This window comes from Chanos chanos, chromosome 8, assembly GCF_902362185.1.
Source record: "Chanos chanos chromosome 8, fChaCha1.1, whole genome shotgun sequence".
Taxonomy (NCBI): domain Eukaryota; kingdom Metazoa; phylum Chordata; class Actinopteri; order Gonorynchiformes; family Chanidae; genus Chanos; species Chanos chanos.
In genome coordinates, this window is record NC_044502.1 from 2649153 (window position 1) to 2670000 (window position 20848).

The 20848-nt window shown below is 43.8% G+C and overlaps 1 protein-coding gene across 1 annotated transcript; it reads right to left on the reverse strand.

The window, feature by feature from the left end:
- Positions 1–317: 317 nt before the first annotated feature.
- dzip1 (DAZ interacting zinc finger protein 1) lies at positions 318–17171 on the reverse strand. Its single transcript, XM_030781748.1, has 21 exons — positions 17133–17171; positions 16901–16913; positions 15647–15769; positions 13105–13208; positions 10925–11542; positions 8243–8327; positions 8018–8154; positions 7124–7282; positions 6593–6727; positions 6416–6478; positions 5895–6023; positions 5453–5510; positions 5211–5258; positions 4447–4506; positions 3877–4022; positions 3320–3506; positions 3069–3210; positions 2189–2613; positions 1842–1963; positions 697–886; positions 318–400 (listed from the first exon to the last, which is right to left on the reverse strand). The coding sequence occupies exons 1-21, from the start codon at positions 17169–17171 to the stop codon at positions 318–320; spliced, it is 3066 nt and encodes a 1021-aa protein (XP_030637608.1).
- Positions 17172–20848: the final 3677 nt, after the last annotated feature.

A 20848-nucleotide genomic window follows, 5' to 3' on the forward strand; every position in this document is an offset into this window, starting at 1 on the left:
CCTTTATCTGATAATAATCCGATTAATCAGATTGTTCTGCACATGTAACAGCACTGACTGTAGGTATCGATGGCTATAGATTCCCTGGTAATCCTGAAATTATGAATTTTGATGCTGGAAGACCTGAGCTACAGTACCTATACATATTGCTATCCATAAAATATTTCATTTTGTGCTTTAATATTCATGTCAGAATCATTTTGAGTAATTGTTTCATAAGAATCTTTTTGTTTATTTTTATTTTTTTTTTGCTGTTGTATAAAAAGTTGAGCCTTTGCGGTGACGTCTGAAAACTAAATCTGTAGACTGAGCGAGTCTCATATTTCATCCGAATCACTCCAGTCACTGACGGACACCAGGCTGCTTTTCAGAGTACTGCCAGTGCCTGCTTCAGTGAGCCCTGCAACACACACACACACACACACACACACACACACGTGCACACACATATACACACACGCACACATACACACATGCACACACATTAATTTGACATATTGACATATACATATACATATATATATATGTCAATACATATACATATATATATATATATATATATATATATATATATATAATATCTGCCATTTAACCAATATTCTCTTCAGTGCTTCAGTGTATGTTTTTCATATATAACATCATTAAAAATAATCCATGAGAGACAAGGAAACAGCTGACGTCTGATTCATATCTAACCTGGCTTCTGGCCTTTCCCTGTCGAGGAGCCCCACACGCTGGTACTGGTGTCTAAACTTTTGTCCAGACTCTTCTTCACTGGGCCTGGACTCTGGCTCGGTTTGGGTATAGCGGGCACGTCCTCCAGAGAGGAAATGTCCCAGTCATCATCGTCATCATCATCATCGTCATTCTCATTCATCCCTGAGTGCTGAAACACAACAGGCTGGATTAGAACAGCTGAATATTCAAACGCGTCCATATTTTGGTGACTAAATTATGTTTCATGTTTCACAAATGAGACATTGTTTTCCCATCATGCCTAAAGCTTGAATGGACAATGATGGATCGTTCATGGGAAACTGCTGCTGTAAGCCCGTTTGCATCTCGCGTGACAGGAGTTCGATGACTCACGAAAATAAACACACGAAGAGGATTCAGACGATGTCATCCAAATTCACAGTTTAAAAAAGAAGGCAGTGACGTAATCCCAAAAGCTATGCTGATCTTGCATTAGCAGTGAGATTAAGAGTTTACACCTGTCCGTACAGACTGCACTGGGATTAAGCATGTTTTGTGGTCAAGTCAAGCAGAAAGAATCAGATAAAACAAAATGCAGCACATCAAATAGAATTCATACAGACTAATATTATTTTAATCATATTAACCTTTGTAATGTATTGCTAAGTAATTTCTGGTGGTTCTAAAATGTTTGGGAAATCAACATTTAGAAGTATGGTGCTGTGGTTTGGTAAATTTAACGAATTCAACCGTTGCTAAGGCAACATATGAAACTTTACATCTCTGATATTGTTCTTACACGGAGTGTCGAAAACGACAGATTGAAGATTGGATAGGTATTCCAGTACCTGAGCGCTTCAAAATCCGGTCATTAAAACGTTCTTGCTCATTTACGAAACTAAGGCAAAGCGTGTGCCGAGCGTCTCCTAAACATGTTTCTCCCAACAGAGGATTTCACTTTAGTACATGAATGACGCGATTAGAAACGAGATAAACCATATTAATAGGAAGTTAACTATTGCATTTGGAAACAGTATTAATAGGAAGTTAACTATTGCATTTGGAAACAGTATGTCATGAAACTGAAGTAAAGTGAACCATGCTTGGGCTAACTGACCAAAAGCCACGGGAACGATGACTCTTACCCTCAACTCCTTCACCGCGTCTTTCTTTATGGGCACCGTGTTGACGCCCCCTGCTGGTTTCTTTGGGCCTCGCTCCTCTAACTGTTTCTCCAGACTCCTCGTCAGGTTTTTCACCACGGTGTCTTTGAAAACGACAAACTACATATTAGTACATTTAAAGTATGACAAGTATTCAGCAGATGGAATATTTCCAGCAATATTCTCTGTAGCCTGTGAAGAAGCACTTTTTTTTTTCAGACAACAACGCAGAACAGAGAAAAAAATAAAAGCGAAAGAATTGGTGATGGAGTTAAGCAAAACACGAGCACGCTGCGAGCTCATCGTATGTCAAAGGCGTCGGCTCCTACCGTGGACGTTCCTCTCCACGTTTCCGTTGAGGTCCCTGTGTTTCCGCAGCTGCTGCAGCTCCTCCATCTCGCTCCCCTCCGTCCACTCTCCGTCACTCTCCACCGCCACGACGGCCGTCCTGACGGCCGCGCCCGCGGGAGACGCCGGCTGGGGCGCGGGGGGGCGCTGGGTTGTCGTGTGCCTGGCTGTACTGGTGCGGTGGGCAGTGGGGTGGTGCTGGCGGGTAGCGTGGGGGGTGGAGGTTGCCTGGGGGACAGTGTGTCGTGGAGGCGTGGCCGGCTGTGATTTGACCTTGGTGGTTTTTGTCTGGGGGAGTTTAGACTGAGGGGCTTTGTGCCTCTGAGGCAGCTCTTCCTCATCAGATTCATCCTCCTCCTCCTCCTCTTCCTCCTCTGAGTCCTCGTCTGAACTGAACGGAGGGGTCCTACATTTAAATTTGGGTATATGGAAATTTTGCTCTGTATTTGCTATCCACATGGTGCAAACAGCGAAACATACAAAGAAAAGCTTGGAACTAAAGACACGTTGTAAAGTGGTCGAAACTCAAGGGAAAGAGCATTTTGGTTGAACTAACTCTTGAATATGCTTTCTCACACAAGCCAGACATATTTTACTTATGCCATTTTAAACAAGACTAACCATTTAAAAACAAAACAAGGAGCTACTGCAGTCAAAAATGAACTGGCCAAACACGAACCATCGGTAACATTTATTTTTGAGTAACGGGACTCAAAGAGCACATTCTCCAATGTCGGATCGCACGGATGTACATAAGGAATCTTTGAGCTGAACAGTGGAGGTAAACTCCTTATAGAGGTTCTAGCATGTCCACTGCATTGGCTTTAGTCAGGAGGGAACAGCGGTGAGGAGAGCACATACTTGGGGGTGGCGGCCTTTGCCAGAGTGCCGGTCTTACTGCGGGGGGCGGGCTGGGGGGTGAGGTGTTGTTTAGGGGCGGGGCCAGACGCCACGCGGGTTACCCTGGAGGGCAGACTGCTGGACCTGGGTCTGGCCTGTACCACTGTGAGAGGGAGAGGGTAGAAAAAAATTTACACACAGGTCTTCTTTCCAAATGAAGCCTGTTTGGGTTTTCCCAACCCCTACTGTAACTGTAGTCATGAGAGGGGTACCTTGGCTCGACTGTTTGGTTTTGGAAGCTGGTTCTGCACTCTTCTCCTTCACTCTTTGCTCCAGTTGGAGCCTGAGATCCTCCTGCACACGGGTATACTCTGGGATCTCCCTGGCAACCGTTCGCCTTGCCGACAACACCTTGGCCATCGCGGTCTTGTACGTCCCTTTGGCCAGCCCATTGACTCCCTACAAAAAAAATCAATCCACCAACCAGTAATTTATAGTCTAACAACGTTTTCTGTCTGATTGAATAATTAAACAAAACAAACAAACAAACAAGCAAACAAAAAAACCAGAATATTCGCAAGCAAATTGGAGGCATGACATTCAAGACAAGCCCTAAACGTTTTGCATTTGGCTGAATGCATAGCATGTAACTTGTACAGAGGGTTAAATTCTGCAACGCTTACTGCCTTTTTTTCCCACTGTACTCGAAAGAAAACAGCTACAGCTGAACTCTTGCTGCACCGTGTGCCAAGTTACTGTATACCATTTTAGTCAAAGAAAACAGAGTCCTCTGAATATGAAGGAGACAAACTGGAGTTCTGGTTCTTACCGGCTGGACCCCTAGCGAGAGCAGCTTGTCCTGGAGGTTCTGTTGGACCACCTGTCGCATGTCCCTCCTCAGGCCCGGTTTCTTCATCAGCTGCTCTAACTCCTGCTGCCGGACCTTAGTCTGTTTCTCAGAGACGCTGGAGGAGTCTGGAGACAGAGTGGACCCGAGAGTCAAACACAACGCAGCCACTACCTCTCTCACACGACTGTTCTGTTCACCTCACGAAACTGTTCTGTCAAGGATGTTTTGATTAAAAGTAACTTCTCTATAGTGGTCTTAAGCATCTTCAGTTCTCTCTAGTTGTCTTCTCTTAAGAACGACATCCGTCACCATGCTCTATTCTCCCTCACATGCTCTGTCTCTCATCTCGCTCTGCGTCTCCCTCACAAGCTTCACCGACACACACACACACACACACACACACACACACACACACACACACACACACACACACACGCTCAGTGACGCGACGCAGCAGGTGCTCAGCGAAGCGTGCCAGTCCTCGCGTCGTGCATGTGCACATGCATGCATGCATTGCCACAGACACTAACCAAGTCTAGTTTCATTTACCTCTTTCCTCCTCTGACAGCTCCACTATTGGATCCAGTTTATGGACCGAGCTGGACTGTTCTAACAGGACAGCACGAAGGGGAGGCAAGAGTGCAGAGAAGGGGGTGTTAGGGGGCGTGGACTGACGGGAGTGGGGGTAAACCAGGACACTGCTAAAGCACAGATTTAGGCTATGGAGCGCTTTCAACGGTTCACAGCAACAACACGGAGATAATAAACATCAGTGCTCTTAGTAAAACCTATACACGTGGCAAAATGATGCACGCCTCCAATGCCTTATTTTTGTGCTTGTGAAAACATTACTGGCTTTCAAAGTGCTTCATAAATGTCAGATGTGATACAGACACGTAATCTGCATGTTAGAAAGGAGTCATAAGCTTAATATGCCGTGAAACACGTACATTTTACAGTGACAGAATGCAAACATAATACCTGTGAAAAAATATGGGAAATATGGTTAACAAAAAAAAAAAAACAAAACAAAAAAAGGAAAACTTGAAATGCTCTTGGATACTACTCATAAAACTACTCTTTCTAATTGTTCTCTTTCCTACTCAATCTTTTCCTAAATATTTTAGTCATTAGTATGTTAGTCATTATCATTATCAAGTGTAAATGTCGCAAAAAAAAAGGTCAAACACTGACAAAGCCCTGATTTGGTCTCATGTCCTGTTGTTATAAACTGAGACTGTGATAAACTGTATCAGTGTGTGCAGCCAGGGGCGTCTGGGGTGTGGGGGGGTGTGGGGGGGGGGGACACTTACCACACACCACCATCTGTGGTTTAGGCTCTGGAGCAGCTGGAACTGGAGCTGCAACTGATGATACAGTACGAAACACAACACAGGAGGATTCATCAAAAGTAAATAAATACATAAATAAATAAAAATAAAGACAGAGAGAAAAAAAAAAATGACAGAGAGAGGAAAGAAATTAACATGCAAAAATTCAATCCATCAGTAATCATGGTGCATTGTTTGTCAATGAGGACTGTGAGGTTCAGTGCTTGGCCTACCTTCACGCTGCACGACTATGGTGGGAGGATTTAAGGAGATGTGCTTCATCTGTTAAAACAAGCACAGACAAACGATTCCTCCTTCAGCCACATAAAATAAATAACCAAATCAAAAACAGAAATACCACGACATCTGCTTTAAATTCTCAAATTTGTCCATGATATTTCTATTACACACTCAACAATGGACAGTTTTGTACAACATGTAAGAGCATAAAAACTCCTGTCCAGTGCTTGTCCCAGACAACAGACAGAAAAAGAAAAGAGAAAATGAAGCGAAATGATGTTTCTTTCCGGGTCTTTCTGAAAGAGAAGGCAAAGCCACGCGAGTACAGCGACGGCTCTATCTCTCTCCGGTCCTAACACGAGGAAACCCTAATCCAGGAAATCCTGAATGTGTGTCAGACTTCCTGCGCCGGCCTCTCGCACTGACCTGACTGTTTTGGGAGGCTATGATCTCTCCCTGCTCCTTCAGCTTGAGGTCCAGGTCCTTGACCTGCCTCCGCGCCTCGTCCATCTCCTCCAAAAACGAGGAGCGCAGCTGGGACATTTCATTCCGGAGCTGTGAGGAACACAGGGAGGGCGGAGGTACAGCCGGTAACGAAAACACAATTTTGATCAAGTTTCGAACAATGTTTACTTTGTATCTTTCTCAGGTAGAGTGTGACAATAGCCTACTAATCTGTGAATTTCTTGACCCCCCTTCCCTGCCCCACCCACCCTTCAAATATTCACTAATTCAGACAAATGTGGAAAAACAGACAAAAAAATCTATTACAGCAATAATAACATTTTTTGTATTTTTCCCCATAGAAGGTATATAGTATCATAAGGACACACTGTTGTTTTCCTTCTCAGTCTGAATGTACGAATCGTTTGCCCCTGTGTAAGAGCGCCTGCACTTAACTGTAATAACGTGGAGTGTCGACCAAAAACAATCCCAGCACTCCTCACCTGATTCTTTTCAACCTCATGCTCCTCTTTCACTTTCTGCATTTTCGTCACCCACTTCTCCTCCTGTGAGAACACAGCCACAGACATCGGTCATGTTACATCTCTCTGACGATTAGCCTCTAAACTCTTTTTTTCCCCCCTCCTCTCCATGCTCAGGCCTGCGGTGGCGAACTTTACCTGTTTCTGGAATTTCTGCTGGAGTTTGATGACCTCTTGCTGATGTTGCGTCTCGGTAACCTTCGCGGTTCCGTCCTGCATAGCAAGAATTCTTTCCTCCAATTTACGGTTAGCTTCCTGGACCTTTGACAGTTGCTGCAGACAGACAGACAGACACACACACTGCTTCAGCATAAACCAAATGTAGAAGATGGCTAATTTCAGATCCCTGAGTGTTCTTTTCACTAAATTGTAAATCTCTGTGATCGTCCACACACACACACTGTGAACAGTGAGCAGCGAATTTGTCCTCTGCATTTAACCCATCCAACACACCGGTAGTGAACACACACACACCAGACACAGGAGCAGCATGGGTTAAGGGTACGCAGCTGTGAATGTCATTTCTGGGAATCAAACCGGCAACCTTTCGATCATGAGCCCAGTTCTCTAACCTCTAGACCACAGCTACCCGTTATTTAGCTTCCCCCCCCCCCTCCCATCCCTGTGTCTTTGCTGTGTCGTCTCTCTCTGCAGTGTTTGCAGCCTCACCTTTTCCAGGTTGAGGTTCCTCTTGTGCAGTGAGTCTGCCTCCTGGTGACAGGACTCTCTGAAGTCATCCATTTGCCTGTTGAGTCTGACTCTCTCATCTTCTTTCCAAATCTCCAGCTGCTTCATAAACTCCTCCTGTTTCTGTCCAAGGTCTTTCTCCTGACAGACAGAGCATTAAAAAGAAATAGTTTTAAAGCTTTCCGAAAACTTCTCAAAGGGATTTATCACCGAGTACACAACAGCAGTGCCAATTAACAAGGCTGCGAAAGTAACCAGAAACTTCTAGAAATATCTAAAGGATAGAGGTAAGCATCTCAAATCTACTGGATAAAACCTCTTAAAATCATGTACATTCATATGTACCACATTTGAATTAAACCATCCAATAAAGAGCTGTAATGTAAAGCTTGGATAGAGCACTTAGGACTAAAGACATAAGAACAAAGTTGTTCAAAAGGGTTTATCCACATGTGGTTTCACTGGCAAAACCAGCATGAAAACCACTCTGACATGCTTCTGTACTGGTTGGTGATTAAATGTTTCACTTAAATTGTAGCTAAAGGGCAGCTCATAGATTCTGAACAGGAGGTCTGTGTTTTCTCTGTAAGAGAGGTACTTCACATTGAAAGAGATTGGCGTACTGTACAAGTGCAAAACCCATAAGCTGCAGTTCACGCGCACAAAAACGCGCATGGATGCGCACACACACACACACACACACACACACACATACACACACACACATACACACATACAGACCCTCTCAAACACAACTGCACGCACACAAGCAAGTATGTTTGGATCTGACAGTGTACACCATGGAAGCATCCCACTGTAGCGTCTTTCGCGTTTCTCGTGTTTTTCAGGTGTCACGCGTGCAGCACCCGTTCTGACCTGAGACAGTTTGTTCATGTACACCTGCTGCTGGGTCTCCAGCTGTGACCTGGTCAGGGTCAGCTGCTCCTTCAGTTTATTAATCTCCTCCTGAAACTTCATGGACTGCAGCTTCTTCTGGTTATCAGTCATCAGCTCTGAGGGCAGACGGCCAATGAGAGACGAGACCGTGGCAAACAGGAAGTACATCCGTGTTTATGTGTAATTAGGGGAGTCAGTACTCACTGATGTCGTACTCCTCCGGGTGTCTGCGTTGCATGTGACTCTGAAGGAAGGACGAATTCATGAAAGCTTTGTCACAATGCTGGCACTGTAAGACAAAAACAATATTTCACTGTAAACAAACCCATGTTCATTTATGCATTTTAACTTATCTTGGAACTTTTAAGGTGAACACAGGACTCTTTGTACTTCCATAACATAGTCAGGTTAACATGGCTTATACAGTTTTTCTATTCCAAGCAAACAATTACCTAAATTCCCCACCTAACAAACAAACAAACAAACAAACAAATAAATAAAAATAACATTTCTTATTCTCTCAGATAAAACCATCATTACTCACAAAACTAGTCACAATTAGTAACACAGGTAAACAACTGCAACGCATAAATCACAACATGCTCAACATTGTTATTAGCATACCACGCATTTTTAATGCGTTGCTTTCATCAAATAAACGTAAGGCAATGACGTTACGGGACACATGACAACACTGGGCCTGGTGAGAGGAAAAACAGAGTAATGTCCGATAAAATGGCACATTATTCAAAATACGTATAAAGAGTAAAATATGTCCACTGATTTCTACACTGTTCTATATTGTTTTGCATCGTATACATAAAGGAAAAACCGGGGTAGGGGAGAAATATCCGTTTGGGGAATTAATGATGAAAGCTAATCAGGTTATACGCAATATCTTCAATTCTGCAATACTGTCGGAACGCTGGTATGTGTATAAACAATGCCTCGGGAGTTTTATTCAGAAAGAAGGAAAAGTGATGCTGAAACCTAAGACGAAAAGGAGGCCATCATGTCAACCAAACGTTAGCAAAGCAACCAAGTAACACTGCATTAGCAAACAGCCATCACTCCTAAGCAGCACGTGGGAGGAGAATCCAGTCTGTCGGAGGTGCGAGATTCCTTGGAAAGTTGCCATGGAAACCCACTGCACAAATCGTTAGCGGTGTCTCCTCCTCGCTTATCGTCAGCGTGTTCGCTCGAGTCATCCGGGGAAGTGACAGGGCAGCACGAGAACCTAGATGTTGCGAATCATACGCCACATTTAACCTTCGAACCGAGCGACTCCTTATCTCATTCAAATTTAACCATGTTGTCACTGATACATTCTTCCAGCATTCTGTGTGTGTGAGTGTGTGTGTGTGTGCCAGAAACACAGCGGAGCGTGATCTTTGCGCTGTTTGCCAGGCTGTCTCCATAAGGCACCCCTTGTGTGACATAATTGCATTGGTGGTCGGTGATAACTTCCCAAATCATCTGTGAAATTGAATTAGCTCGTGCGAAGACAGCAGGCAGATAAAAAAAATCCTCCGGGCTCCGTTCATTGCTTCACTGGCAGGTGTTAGTAAGAGTGATGTTTGCACAATAACGACACGTTTCCTTAAAAAGACTGCACTGCGGCGATTTTTAAACCAAATTAACTGAGCGAATTCGAATAAGGCTCGTCCAAACTCTGACGTTTCATACAGTGCAAAATACAGTGACGCGTGTGTTGCTTTCATTATTTATTGTTCTGTTTGGCTTTATGCTCAGTGAGTCAGCGTTTCGGTTTCTGAGATAATGATCCGTAGCTCTCTATCAGATGCCGCATGTGGCATGCTATTAATTATTGAGCTGCGAGAGGCAGTGTCATTTTAAGTGTCGCTGCTAACCAAGCCTAGCGTTCACCTAGCAACCTCAATCTGTCTCAATATAAGATACTGAGGGTTGCCGTGGCAACAAGCAGCTGCGGTCAAGAGTGGCGTGATCTGCTTCTAGAAAAAAAAACAGTAGCCTTATCTTTAACGGCGAAACATTAAGAGAAAACCATCACGCAGAGCTATGAATGCATGGCGCTAGCAGCTTATTAAAGAGCCAGTTCATTAGAAACACTGGAGGGGGGAGGGAAACAAGTGTCTTTGTTTTGTGTCGCTGCTTCCAAGGCTCTTTTATAAGTGGATTGGGAAAAGTCATTGTCACCAGCTGACACCATCTGCTTCACTCTAAACCCCGAATATTGAGTCACAAAAAAACAAAGCGGCTAATCCAGACGGGAGACGCTAGATTAACAGGCCTGAATCTACATATATATCTCACAAATACACCGCTAATAGCTGTAGCTTCCGCCCTTTACGGGGTCAGCTTCAGATGTGTGTTGTCACGTCCATGCAAATGTGTCACCACTTGCGTTCTCTCTGGAGACAATAGTGGGGGTCGGGGGTGGAGATGGAGGGGGGGGGGGGGGGTGTGGGGGGTGGAGTATCTATGAATACTGTTAATTAACAGCCCCCCCCCACACACACACACACGTGTCTTTATATCCTAACTAAATGGGATGGGATTTTGTATTTCCATATCTGTAACTACAGATTAATAATCCTAACCTTGAACACAACCTAAGTAATAAACTGTGAAATATTTTGCCCCTATCTGTTTCAACATTAAATGCAACAGCTCTAAAAAACAACAACAAACAAATAAACAAACAAACCAAAAACAAGTTTTCCTAAAAGGGGTACCAGAAAACATCCCTAATCCATCCACTTTTTGCCAGATATTTGTTTTCTCACGGGGACATTTGGTCTACATGTTGCTACAAGGCACTCGAACCACACACACACACACACACACACACACACACACACACACATTTATATATACACTCCTACAAACAGGGTCACCACCAACCTTATGGTAGTTGGCCATTCCGGCACTGATCATCGCCTGCTGGGAGGCGATGATTTTTTTCCTCTGTTTCAGCTCCTCCTTAAGTGTCTTGACCTCCTGACCCTGTTTCAGGAGCTGCGCCTGAAGCTGCTCCTTCTCCCGTACCTCCACCTGGATCCTCTCCTCAGATGCCTGCAGGCTGAGTGCCAGGCAGTCCTGGGAGTGGAGCAGGTACTCCACCGTCAGCTGGGCCAGTCGGAACAGCTTGAGCAGGGCCGGGTCGGCGGCGCTGTTGCATCTCGGGCATCGCTCGCCTTCCACGCTGCAGAAGGTCACGGCCGTGATGTGCTCCTGCAGCGTGTGGAAGTCCAGTTCGGCCGCCACGCGGTCCACATCCACCGCGCCGATCCGCCGCCAGTCCACGCTCTCCCGCCGGGCGCGGAACTTGAAAGGCGCTATCGTCATGGTGACGGGAGTGGAGGTAGAAGGTCCTGACATGGCAGAAGCCGGTCTGGGACCGGTCTGGCTGCCTGATGACGGCTGGCTCTGAGGGGAGTTCAGGAGGGAAGGGATCCCTGCTGAAGAATGGGTCCCCTGGGTGTCAGGCGGGTACGCGTAGTAAATGTTGTTGTAAAATGGCTGAAACAGAAGAGTGCAGGCAATTCCAGGTCAAAACAAGACGGAACACAGGCAGTTTATCATCCAATGAAATCAGTTTCAGAGGTCATATTTCAGTCATCAAGGTCACCAAAAAAATACCCCCACCAAACATATGCATGCTTACATACACGCAGATGAAAACCCATAGCTTCAAGCAAGAAGCGTTAGCCACGGCAAAGAGGAACAGCAACAGAATCAATCACTATGATCACGCTGCTAAGAAGCCACGATTTAAACGGAGACCAAAAAAACATTTCGTCGTCGATTAAGAACCACCTTATGGTTTCGATGCGTTGTCGAGGTAGTCTCCTTACCATCTTGCGTTATTATTCGGATTCAGATAAAAAAAAAAAAACGACGCGGCACCGCGGTGCCTCCCCCTCTTCAAGCAGCAAGCAGAGACACCGAACCAGGGCGTCCTGTCAGTCACCATGGAAACAAACACATGCTGGGACGTAGGTCTACAGGAAAAAGGAGAAATAGAAACACATGAGCTTTCAAGCATTCAAAACAAACCTCCCCCCAGTTACCTTGATCTAGTGTAACATACGGAAGCTAAACCCCCTAAAATAACAACCCCGGCAAAATGTGTGTCTTTCGCATTGCCTTATCGGTTAACTCAGTGCACCTTCTGGAAATCTCTCGCTGTTACTACTTTAAATGTAAACAAGTAATTCCGAAAGCTAAAGCTAATTCGCTGCGTTGAGATATTGATATATCTGTACAAGGGAAATTAAAACACTGTCAAATTAAATGTAGTTTACTCGCTCTCCCTCTGATTTGACAAGCAAAATGGTAGACCTAATTCAGCTTCTAAGAGTTTCAATGTTTCATTTTGAAAGACTATTTCATATCCCATAAAAACATTGGCCTATTCCTACAGTATAGCATTTTAACGGTAACAGGTTTAACCCTGAATTCTAACTGCGGTAATTTCGATTTCCAGATTTAGAATTAAGTTTAATTTTCAACTCATACAATAGTTATCCCCAGTTATCCTAGAAACCGATGTCTGGGTAATGTTTCCAAGATCACGCATTTAGCTTAATTTGAATCTAACACACCAACTTTACCTTTGCATGTTTGCAACCACTCAGACGTCTCCGAGTCAAATTACAGCGCCTTCTCACAACATCTCAAGTTGGGACAGGCTCTCTCGGTGAACAAAAGGAGAACACATGCATGCCGACTACTCTGGCAAGAGGTTTTTTTTGACAAAATACTTTTAACTTCAGAGAATAAAAAAAAGCTTCGCTGTCTACATGACCTTTTATGGTTGTGGATTTAGTTTAGTCTTTCAAAAGTTAGCAAATTGCGTTATGAGAAAGTAACGGGCTCGGCTTGCTAGTCCCAACATTAGCTCAATTTAGGCTAAGGGTCTCAGAAAAAATACTTTTAAAAAAGAGAAGAAAACAGTTTACTTTTAGCAGGAGAATTCCAAAATTCTTTAACATGAAGCGGAATGATCTGGAAGACTTCTACGACTCACCTCAGATTAGCCCTTTTTTTCTTGAGGTAGAAAAAAACCCACAGATTGGAACTTGGTGAAGTTCGAGATGTGGAGATGTGACGTAACGAGCTCCACATTCCAAAAGCTGCTCATCACAGTCTGTTGGAGCTGCGGCGGCAGGGGAGGGGGAGGGTACTTGGAGCCGAATTGTGCAGAGATTTAGAGGGGTTCACTACACCGACCGCCTGCGTGCCTCGAGTCTAGATTGTCAACAAGCCGAATCTGCATGAGATGCAATTTATCTTTTATGCAAACGCAAGAAGCACGAAAAGGTCGTGTTGTATTGATGTCTCAAAATGCCAAATCTTAAAGTTCGTTGGCATCCATCCCGCATTTGACAAAGTTCACAAGTTACGCTGCCTACTGCGATTTTAAGTTTTACATGGCAACGACGAGGCATGAAAATCATTATTACGCTATTTCAATCGACACTCAAATGTTCTTAAACTGCGGTGGTTTGTGCAATAGTGAAGTTGTATATGTTGCAACGTTTAAAATGATTTTCTTTAGTGTATAGCGCCACCTAATGCTGCATAGAGTGCAATGCGTTTTCTTCTTTTTCTGTGACCTGTGACGCAGACTTCTTTGAATATGAATAGATGGGTTATACTGACCGTTTCCAGAATGTCTGTTGAACTACGTCGTCTACTGAGAGCACTTTTCAAGTGATAATTCATTAAAACGTTGAAGTTGTTCTTGATACATGGTTTTCATTTCGCAATCTAAGCTGTTGAACACAATCACAAGTTAACGTCACAAACTACTTCATCTGCAAACGAGAGAAAACAGAACACTTAAACCACATTTAAAGGCAACCAATACTGTCCGATTTTATTCATGTAATTATTATTAACTGGTTGATTGTTTTTGTTTGTTTTTTTAGTGCTCACTAGAGCATGCCTTTTAAGTCTTACACTGGATGGCTGTTACTAACTGAGGGCTGAAACACATATTTGTGGCTATTTAAAATGCAAAAACATGTCTAAAATGAACACTTGCTGAAAAGTGAGCTGTAAAGTGTGCAAACTGTAGATTAATCTTGGTGGATCTAATCTGACATTTGCAATTAAAACAAGGGCAACAATTATAAAACATACACTTATTAGGGTAATTCGACACTTACATCAAATTGCCATGATCTGATTGTCAACGATGTGGTTTAATTCCCAAAGTGTAGCACCTGCTGATACGTATTATTTGAATGAACATGTTTTACCCGAACCCTTTATTATCAAAACCACCACCTGACACATCACTTTATTAATTTAGCTAAAAAAAAAACCACAGGACCAGTTCAAGTTAACTATTACTCTGAGTCCCGTTCGGTGGGGCTGCACAGAGCTTTGACTAACTGCACTGGGATCAGAACTGTGTGGGAAATCAGAATGCCCTGTGTGCACTCACACAACTCCTGTTTTAAAGCCTGTGAACAGCGATGTGTATCTCTGTGGGGCCGTTTTGCTGTTACAGCAGTCTCGGTGGTGCAGCTCCATGACAGAATGAGAAACTCTGTTGTTTGTACAACCCAAGCAGACAAGGCAGTAAGCAGCACAAGAACTGTCCATGTAACATCGCAAACAAGCCCAGAGTGATGGGGGAGTGCTAAAGTCTTGTATTTGTCTCTGTGTGTCTATGTCTGTGTGTCTGTGTGAATATGCATTATTTAAATATTCACACATCTCCTTTATAGGAACCGTACAATGTCATATGCTACAAAACACGATCAAGCAGTTAACAGGGCCAGAATGTGGCTTAATCCCTAACACAGTTTTCTGGATACGCAGTACTTTTAGGTTATTACATGGTTATGACTGATGATATGTGTACTGTTTTACATCTGCCTTAGGCTCTTAGAGCATTCCACAGCATGTGTATGCTTGGTTGTCTGTATTGAGAGATATACAGTCACAGAACCACAGGGTCTATTGAGGCTGTGTAGAGTGTGTCAGTGATGTAGTCATGCCTGCATGCCTCTGCCTATAGTCCATCCATTTGTTTTCTCTCTACTTCCAATACCTTTGATTTCTTACCCTTGCCCTTACCCAAAGCAGACAGCCAGACACACAGAGGGATGGGCAGGAAGACTGGTTGGTTGATTGACTGACTGACTGACTGACTGATTGATTGATTGATTGATTGACCGATTGATTGATTGATCGATTAAGGTCAGATCGATAGATTGATTGAATGACTGACTGACTGACTGATTGATTGATTGATTGATTGACCGATCGATCGATTGACTGATCGACCGATTGATTGATTGACTGATTGGTTGATTGATCGGCCGATTGATTGATTGATCGATTAGGGTCAGATCGATTGATCTGACCTTCCCTGTGGTGTTCTAAAAAGGAGTTGCCATGAAATTCAGGATTTGCCTCGTGTACTTGAACAGTGCTGAGAATCCTAATTGGGCTCTGATTAAATATGACAGAATTATTCATGATTATTCATCATGTATTTTCTTTTTTTTCTTTCCCTTTTTCTTTTTAATGCAAGGCGTCGTTTCCCCCTCATAAGGAGCATTGTGCTGTCGGCAGAAGTTACGGGGTCGTCTTTTAAATGCATACCATGAGGAAGCAAAGGGAGCGTCTTGCCCGGGTTTGCCGGTCCCGCTGGAGCGAGGTGACCTGGTGTGGGATACAGACACACAGCAGACTGGGCCTCCAGTGTGGTCAATCCTTGGCCAAGAGCTGGGGAGAGGCACAGACATACTGGGATCTTAATTAGAACTGACTGGAGTTAGACAGGGATCGCTCGAGGCAAACAAGACGTGGTTCTACAAAACCGACTTTCTTTCAGATTTCCCGTGGTGCAGAGAAAGTTTCGAGCTTAACTTTAAAAATGTACATGCACCACTTTGTTTTGAAATGTTACTGCAAAACTCCTAAGGTGAACCCAATTGAGTGAACGTTGCTTATTTAACATTATGCCAAGTCTGTGGAAACTCAGACCCAAGAGCTGATGAATCTTACAGTGTACTGATTTAAATACCAATGATGTCTCTCAGAGTTAGAACTTCTTGATGGGTTTTTGTGAGTAACTTGTGGTTAACTTCAACGTTATATGTGCATGTTTTTTAAATTAGCAAATAGATGATGGCAGAGAGGGTCTAGCGATGAACGTGACCGTTTTGGATTCTAGGGTTAGTCCACTTGTTTTATCGGGGTCACCGTGCTGATATTTAAGGAATGAGGTCATGAGGTGCTCCTCTGAGCAGACGGCCAGAGATGTGAATGACATACAGGTGAAACCTAGATGTGTTCACCTGGGGCTTTGCAGATACGGTGTTGCTCTGACTTGGCTTTGATTCACTCTGCAGATTCATTGGACTTATGGTTGCCGTGCTGTGTCCTGCACCTGAGTCTGACTGTGAAAACCCCGCATGTGACCAGGAGTCTATAGGATTAGACAATGGTTGGATGCCTTGGGCTGGAGATTTGGCTAGTGTTTCTCTGTTCCTTTTGCTCATCAATCTGTCTATCCATCCATCCGCCTACCCATCCATCCATCCATCCATCTATCTATCTATCTATCTATCTATCTATCTATCTATCTATCTATCTATCTATCTATCTATCTATCTATCTATCTATCCATCTACCTATGTAAAATGTATATAGCCACAGTAAAACAGTCAAATTAAAATAATATCAAGCGTTTCAGCAGTCTTCTGAGGTACATTGGGGATGATACTCCAAAAAAAAAAGACACGATAAGAACTTTTAAAATGGTGAAACGATCTGGTTCTCTTTTTCTTTTTCTTCTTTTTTTTCCCCTTCGTTTGACTCATGAACCATATCAACCCCTCCCGAAGGACGTACATTCTGTAGCAGCCTGCAGAGAAAGGAGAAGGAGCAAATTAGATGGCTATTTCTGTCCTCTTGAGCCAGGGAAGCAAGCTCTCGGGCTTCTGTCTCCACGCAGGTGAAAAATTAATTAGGATTGTGTGGGAGAAGGTGTTCTGTGACAGTCAGTGCAGATGCATGAGGTATCAGGCCAGACGACTACTTGTCGTAACCTTAAAAAAAACAAAACAAAAAAAACAACTCCTACAATCTCGTCGATGTCGTTTACCGATCTAACAGGTGACATGTTGATCTCTGTCTGACTCACTTCATGATCGTCTTGTAAATTCATCTGCATTAGACTTTCAATAAACTGCTATTCTGCAGGTCTCTGTCTCTCACATACACAGCAGTGGACCGTCCATTCGCACTGGACAACCCGTCTCGGTGGTAAAGCTGTTCGTTGCGGCACAATCTCATTCCTATAAGGTGGATTCTTCAGCAAATGTTTAAGACTCTGCAGTGCCCAAGTTTTAAAAAAAAAAACCTGTGTGAAGATTCATTATTCTTGTAAGTTCCTTAAACCCCAGATTAAAGTTTGAATGAAACAAAATTCTAGTCCGCAGGGAGCCACCAGCAACGTGGTTTTTTGTACTCTGCACCCGCTTGTGGGTGTTTCATTATTTTTTTGTTGTTGTTGTTGTTAATTTTTGGCATGTTGTTTAAAATCTTGAAATCCAAGGCACACTGAAATGTGATGTTGTTAAGCTAAAACATATCCCTGTTTGCCCAGTGATATCAGATATGTTTGAGTTGAGGTCTCTGATTCTTTGATTTATCATTGGCTCCCATTCTTCACTGCTGTGTCTTCAACCCTTACTCTTTTTAATGTTGTAATGTTCTTGCCCGCCATGAGGATTAAGTCAGGGGGTGCCGTCATATTTTGATTTGACTGTTGTGGCCTGTAAAGCCCTTTGAGACTGTAAACAGTGATATTGGGCTCTAAATAAACTTGAACTTGAACTTGAACTTGAACTCAATACGAAGCTATGTTCAAACAACCACGCCATCTATACCACTGGCTTTACATGTCAGTGTTTGTTTAGCCCCAATACACAGAAACAGGGTGAGAACTGGTCATTCAGACTCATTGTGTATTATTTTTTTTTCATTCATTCATGTGTTGAGGATTCTGCTTAACAGATACAAATACCTGCCAAAATATAAAAGATCTTGTAAAAAAAAAAAATAAATAAAATACACAAAGTATTTTGAGAGTGGGTGCTTCTGCGTAGGTGTGGTTTTTGAGTTAACCACGCCCCTTTACATGTCATCATGCACAGGATCGTGGGTAAATTGCAAGGCAGGTTAAGTCACCCACACTTTGAGCTGTCATGGTCAGAAGAGACAGAGTGCTGGTTTGACTTGTACAGGCAGGAGCTTCAGTGATGACGATGGCTTGTATAGCTGATGTTTTATGAGGGACAAGAGCAAAGGTGATATTGGTCATGTTGGAGGGAAGTCTAAGTCCAAAAAGAAACGGACGTTATCAGCTTGAAAGTGTACGATCGTCGATTTCGATCTGGCTTTGAGATCAAAGGCAAATGGATGAGTAACTCTGAGTAAATTTACAGGAAAACAAGTATCATCAACATATTGAAAGAGAGGCATACTCTAGACGATGCCATGATGCCATTGTAAAATGCATGTCTGTGTTCTCCACAGGCAAACCAATGTTTGTGTGTCAAGCACAGCCGGAGAAATCTACACGCCCATCGCTCAATTCCTGGGCGAAGGCTCCTGGCAGCTTTGTTGTAGTCGGGGGTGCATTTCCCCGATATAACTTAAATCCACTCAGCCTCTCTGAGGTCGAAATAGACAGCAATAAATACAAAGCTCTGTATCCAAGTAATCAAATTCATCTGGTGTTCCTGTCCTGGAGCCCAGAAGAGGGGGTTCTCTAGATGGATGAAAATGAACCCCCCCCCCCCCCCCCCCCCCCACACACACACACACACACACACACACGCAAATCTACATTGAAGTCACTGAACACTTTGATGAGTGTGAAAACAACGTGAAATGTGAAAATAATACGCCAGGTCCATCTTAGTCAGCAGATCCCAACCCCTGTTACAGGAGATTCTGGAACCTGCGAACGCATTTTCTTTCATTATTGACAAAACACTAAATGGTGGAAACGTGGCGTTGAATCCCTCCGGAACAGTTCCAGACACCTGCACAGTCTATGCCAAGGCGCAGTAAAGGTGCCGTAAAGTGGTTCCGGTTCCTAAAGTTGGCCCAAAGCCCCATGCAGGCGCTCTATAATGGTGTTTCCTTTATTTTGGCAGTTACTTATAGCACAGAGAAATGTGAAATAGAAGGAGTGCATAACAATCGGAAATTCACTGCGGCACAAGCATCCACCCCCCCCCCCCACCCCCGACCCACCCCCCCCATCTCTTGAGGGGACAGGGGAACTTTCAGAGCACAGCCGGTTGATTTATTTGCGAGGTGTTCTCCGCAAACTTCTCTTCAAGCAAGAAGAATGGCCCCGCGGCCGGGAGAGGTCACGGCGACGTTTCCCACAATTCCCACAGTGTCCCGGTCCTATCGCTATCCTGCGGAGGATGGGAGGATGACTAATGGCTGCAGGGGAGGCGAAGCGGCCGCCCAGGGAGAAGCGACTTCCTGTCTTCCATATTCATGAGGGCGTCTCCTATTTTATCGCATTGACACGTCCCGACTGCGGGCCAAGTTCACCCGCACACCCCGCCTCTCTTATCAGTAACCTATTTACAGTTTGGGCCGAAGCTGAAAACGGTTATGTCATTTTATAGGATCGCTGTTGGATGTTGGGAGCTCTGTGATAAAACGCACCGGGAAAAATTCCCTTTGGCGAACCTCACATTTCCACCCTGACGACCGGGGCAAAATGAAAATTCAAACAATCAATAAAAACGGATAGAAAAAAAAAAAATTAAATGTAGTTATAAACGCTTGCCGTTCTCCCTGTTTTACTGTTTAAATTGTTCGTATTGATATTAAAGTAAACCGATGAGGGTTGAGAGAATAGGCGGAGGTTGTGGAACCAAAGTATCAGCAGAAATTAACAAGCGAGAGGTATCCGAGAAAGCATTTTTTACATTTTTTTTTGCAGAAGAACATATTTAATTAAGAGGGACAAACAACACTATGCTAGTTCTATGCCCCTTCAGAGAATTGCAATAAATGTGCTAATACCTCACATTTAAACTATTCAAATATTTAAAATACTTGTGGTAAGTAAGAATCGTTCAATAACAGGGCTTTCTGCATCTCTGCGATCGGATGAAATCACCCGGATTTCAAGGATTTCTTCAAGGCCTGTGTGTAGAGCGCAGAAGTTATATCCGAAAGAGAATACATGTTGCATATAATAACTCAATGAGAGAGAAGATACCCCCCCCCCCCCAAAAAAATGCTGCAATTTTTCTCATTGCATCCATTTGCCTGAACAAGGCAAATTCAGGCAAATGGAAGCCTGCTATTTTTGGAACTCATTTTTTTTATTCAGAGCTTCATAAGATTAGCGCTGAGACGTTCTGAGCCGAGCAGCAGAGATAGCAGCGGTTTCCTCCACTGCTCCACTGGGGGGAGAGTAGAGACCAGCAGTGAAATCCATCTTTACCCACAAAATCCACCTCATGTCTGGGAACAGGAGGCGAACAGATCCAGGGTTAAACACTGCACAGTTAAACCTAGACCCGCCAGCTGCTTGGTCACCAGCATCACACCAAACTCATCGTCCGACTTTTATTAACCAATATAACTTATATTAACCGAGACAGCACTAAACCCAAGCCAGCACAGTGCCAGCTGATCCCTGATGGTCTACACGGAATCTGCGTACGATTCTGTTAGTTATCAAAATTGGTTTAGCCCTGGTTGTGCCGAATGTGGCTAGCAGTGCGGAAAACACAGTATGAGTTGGTGGCCCGGTTG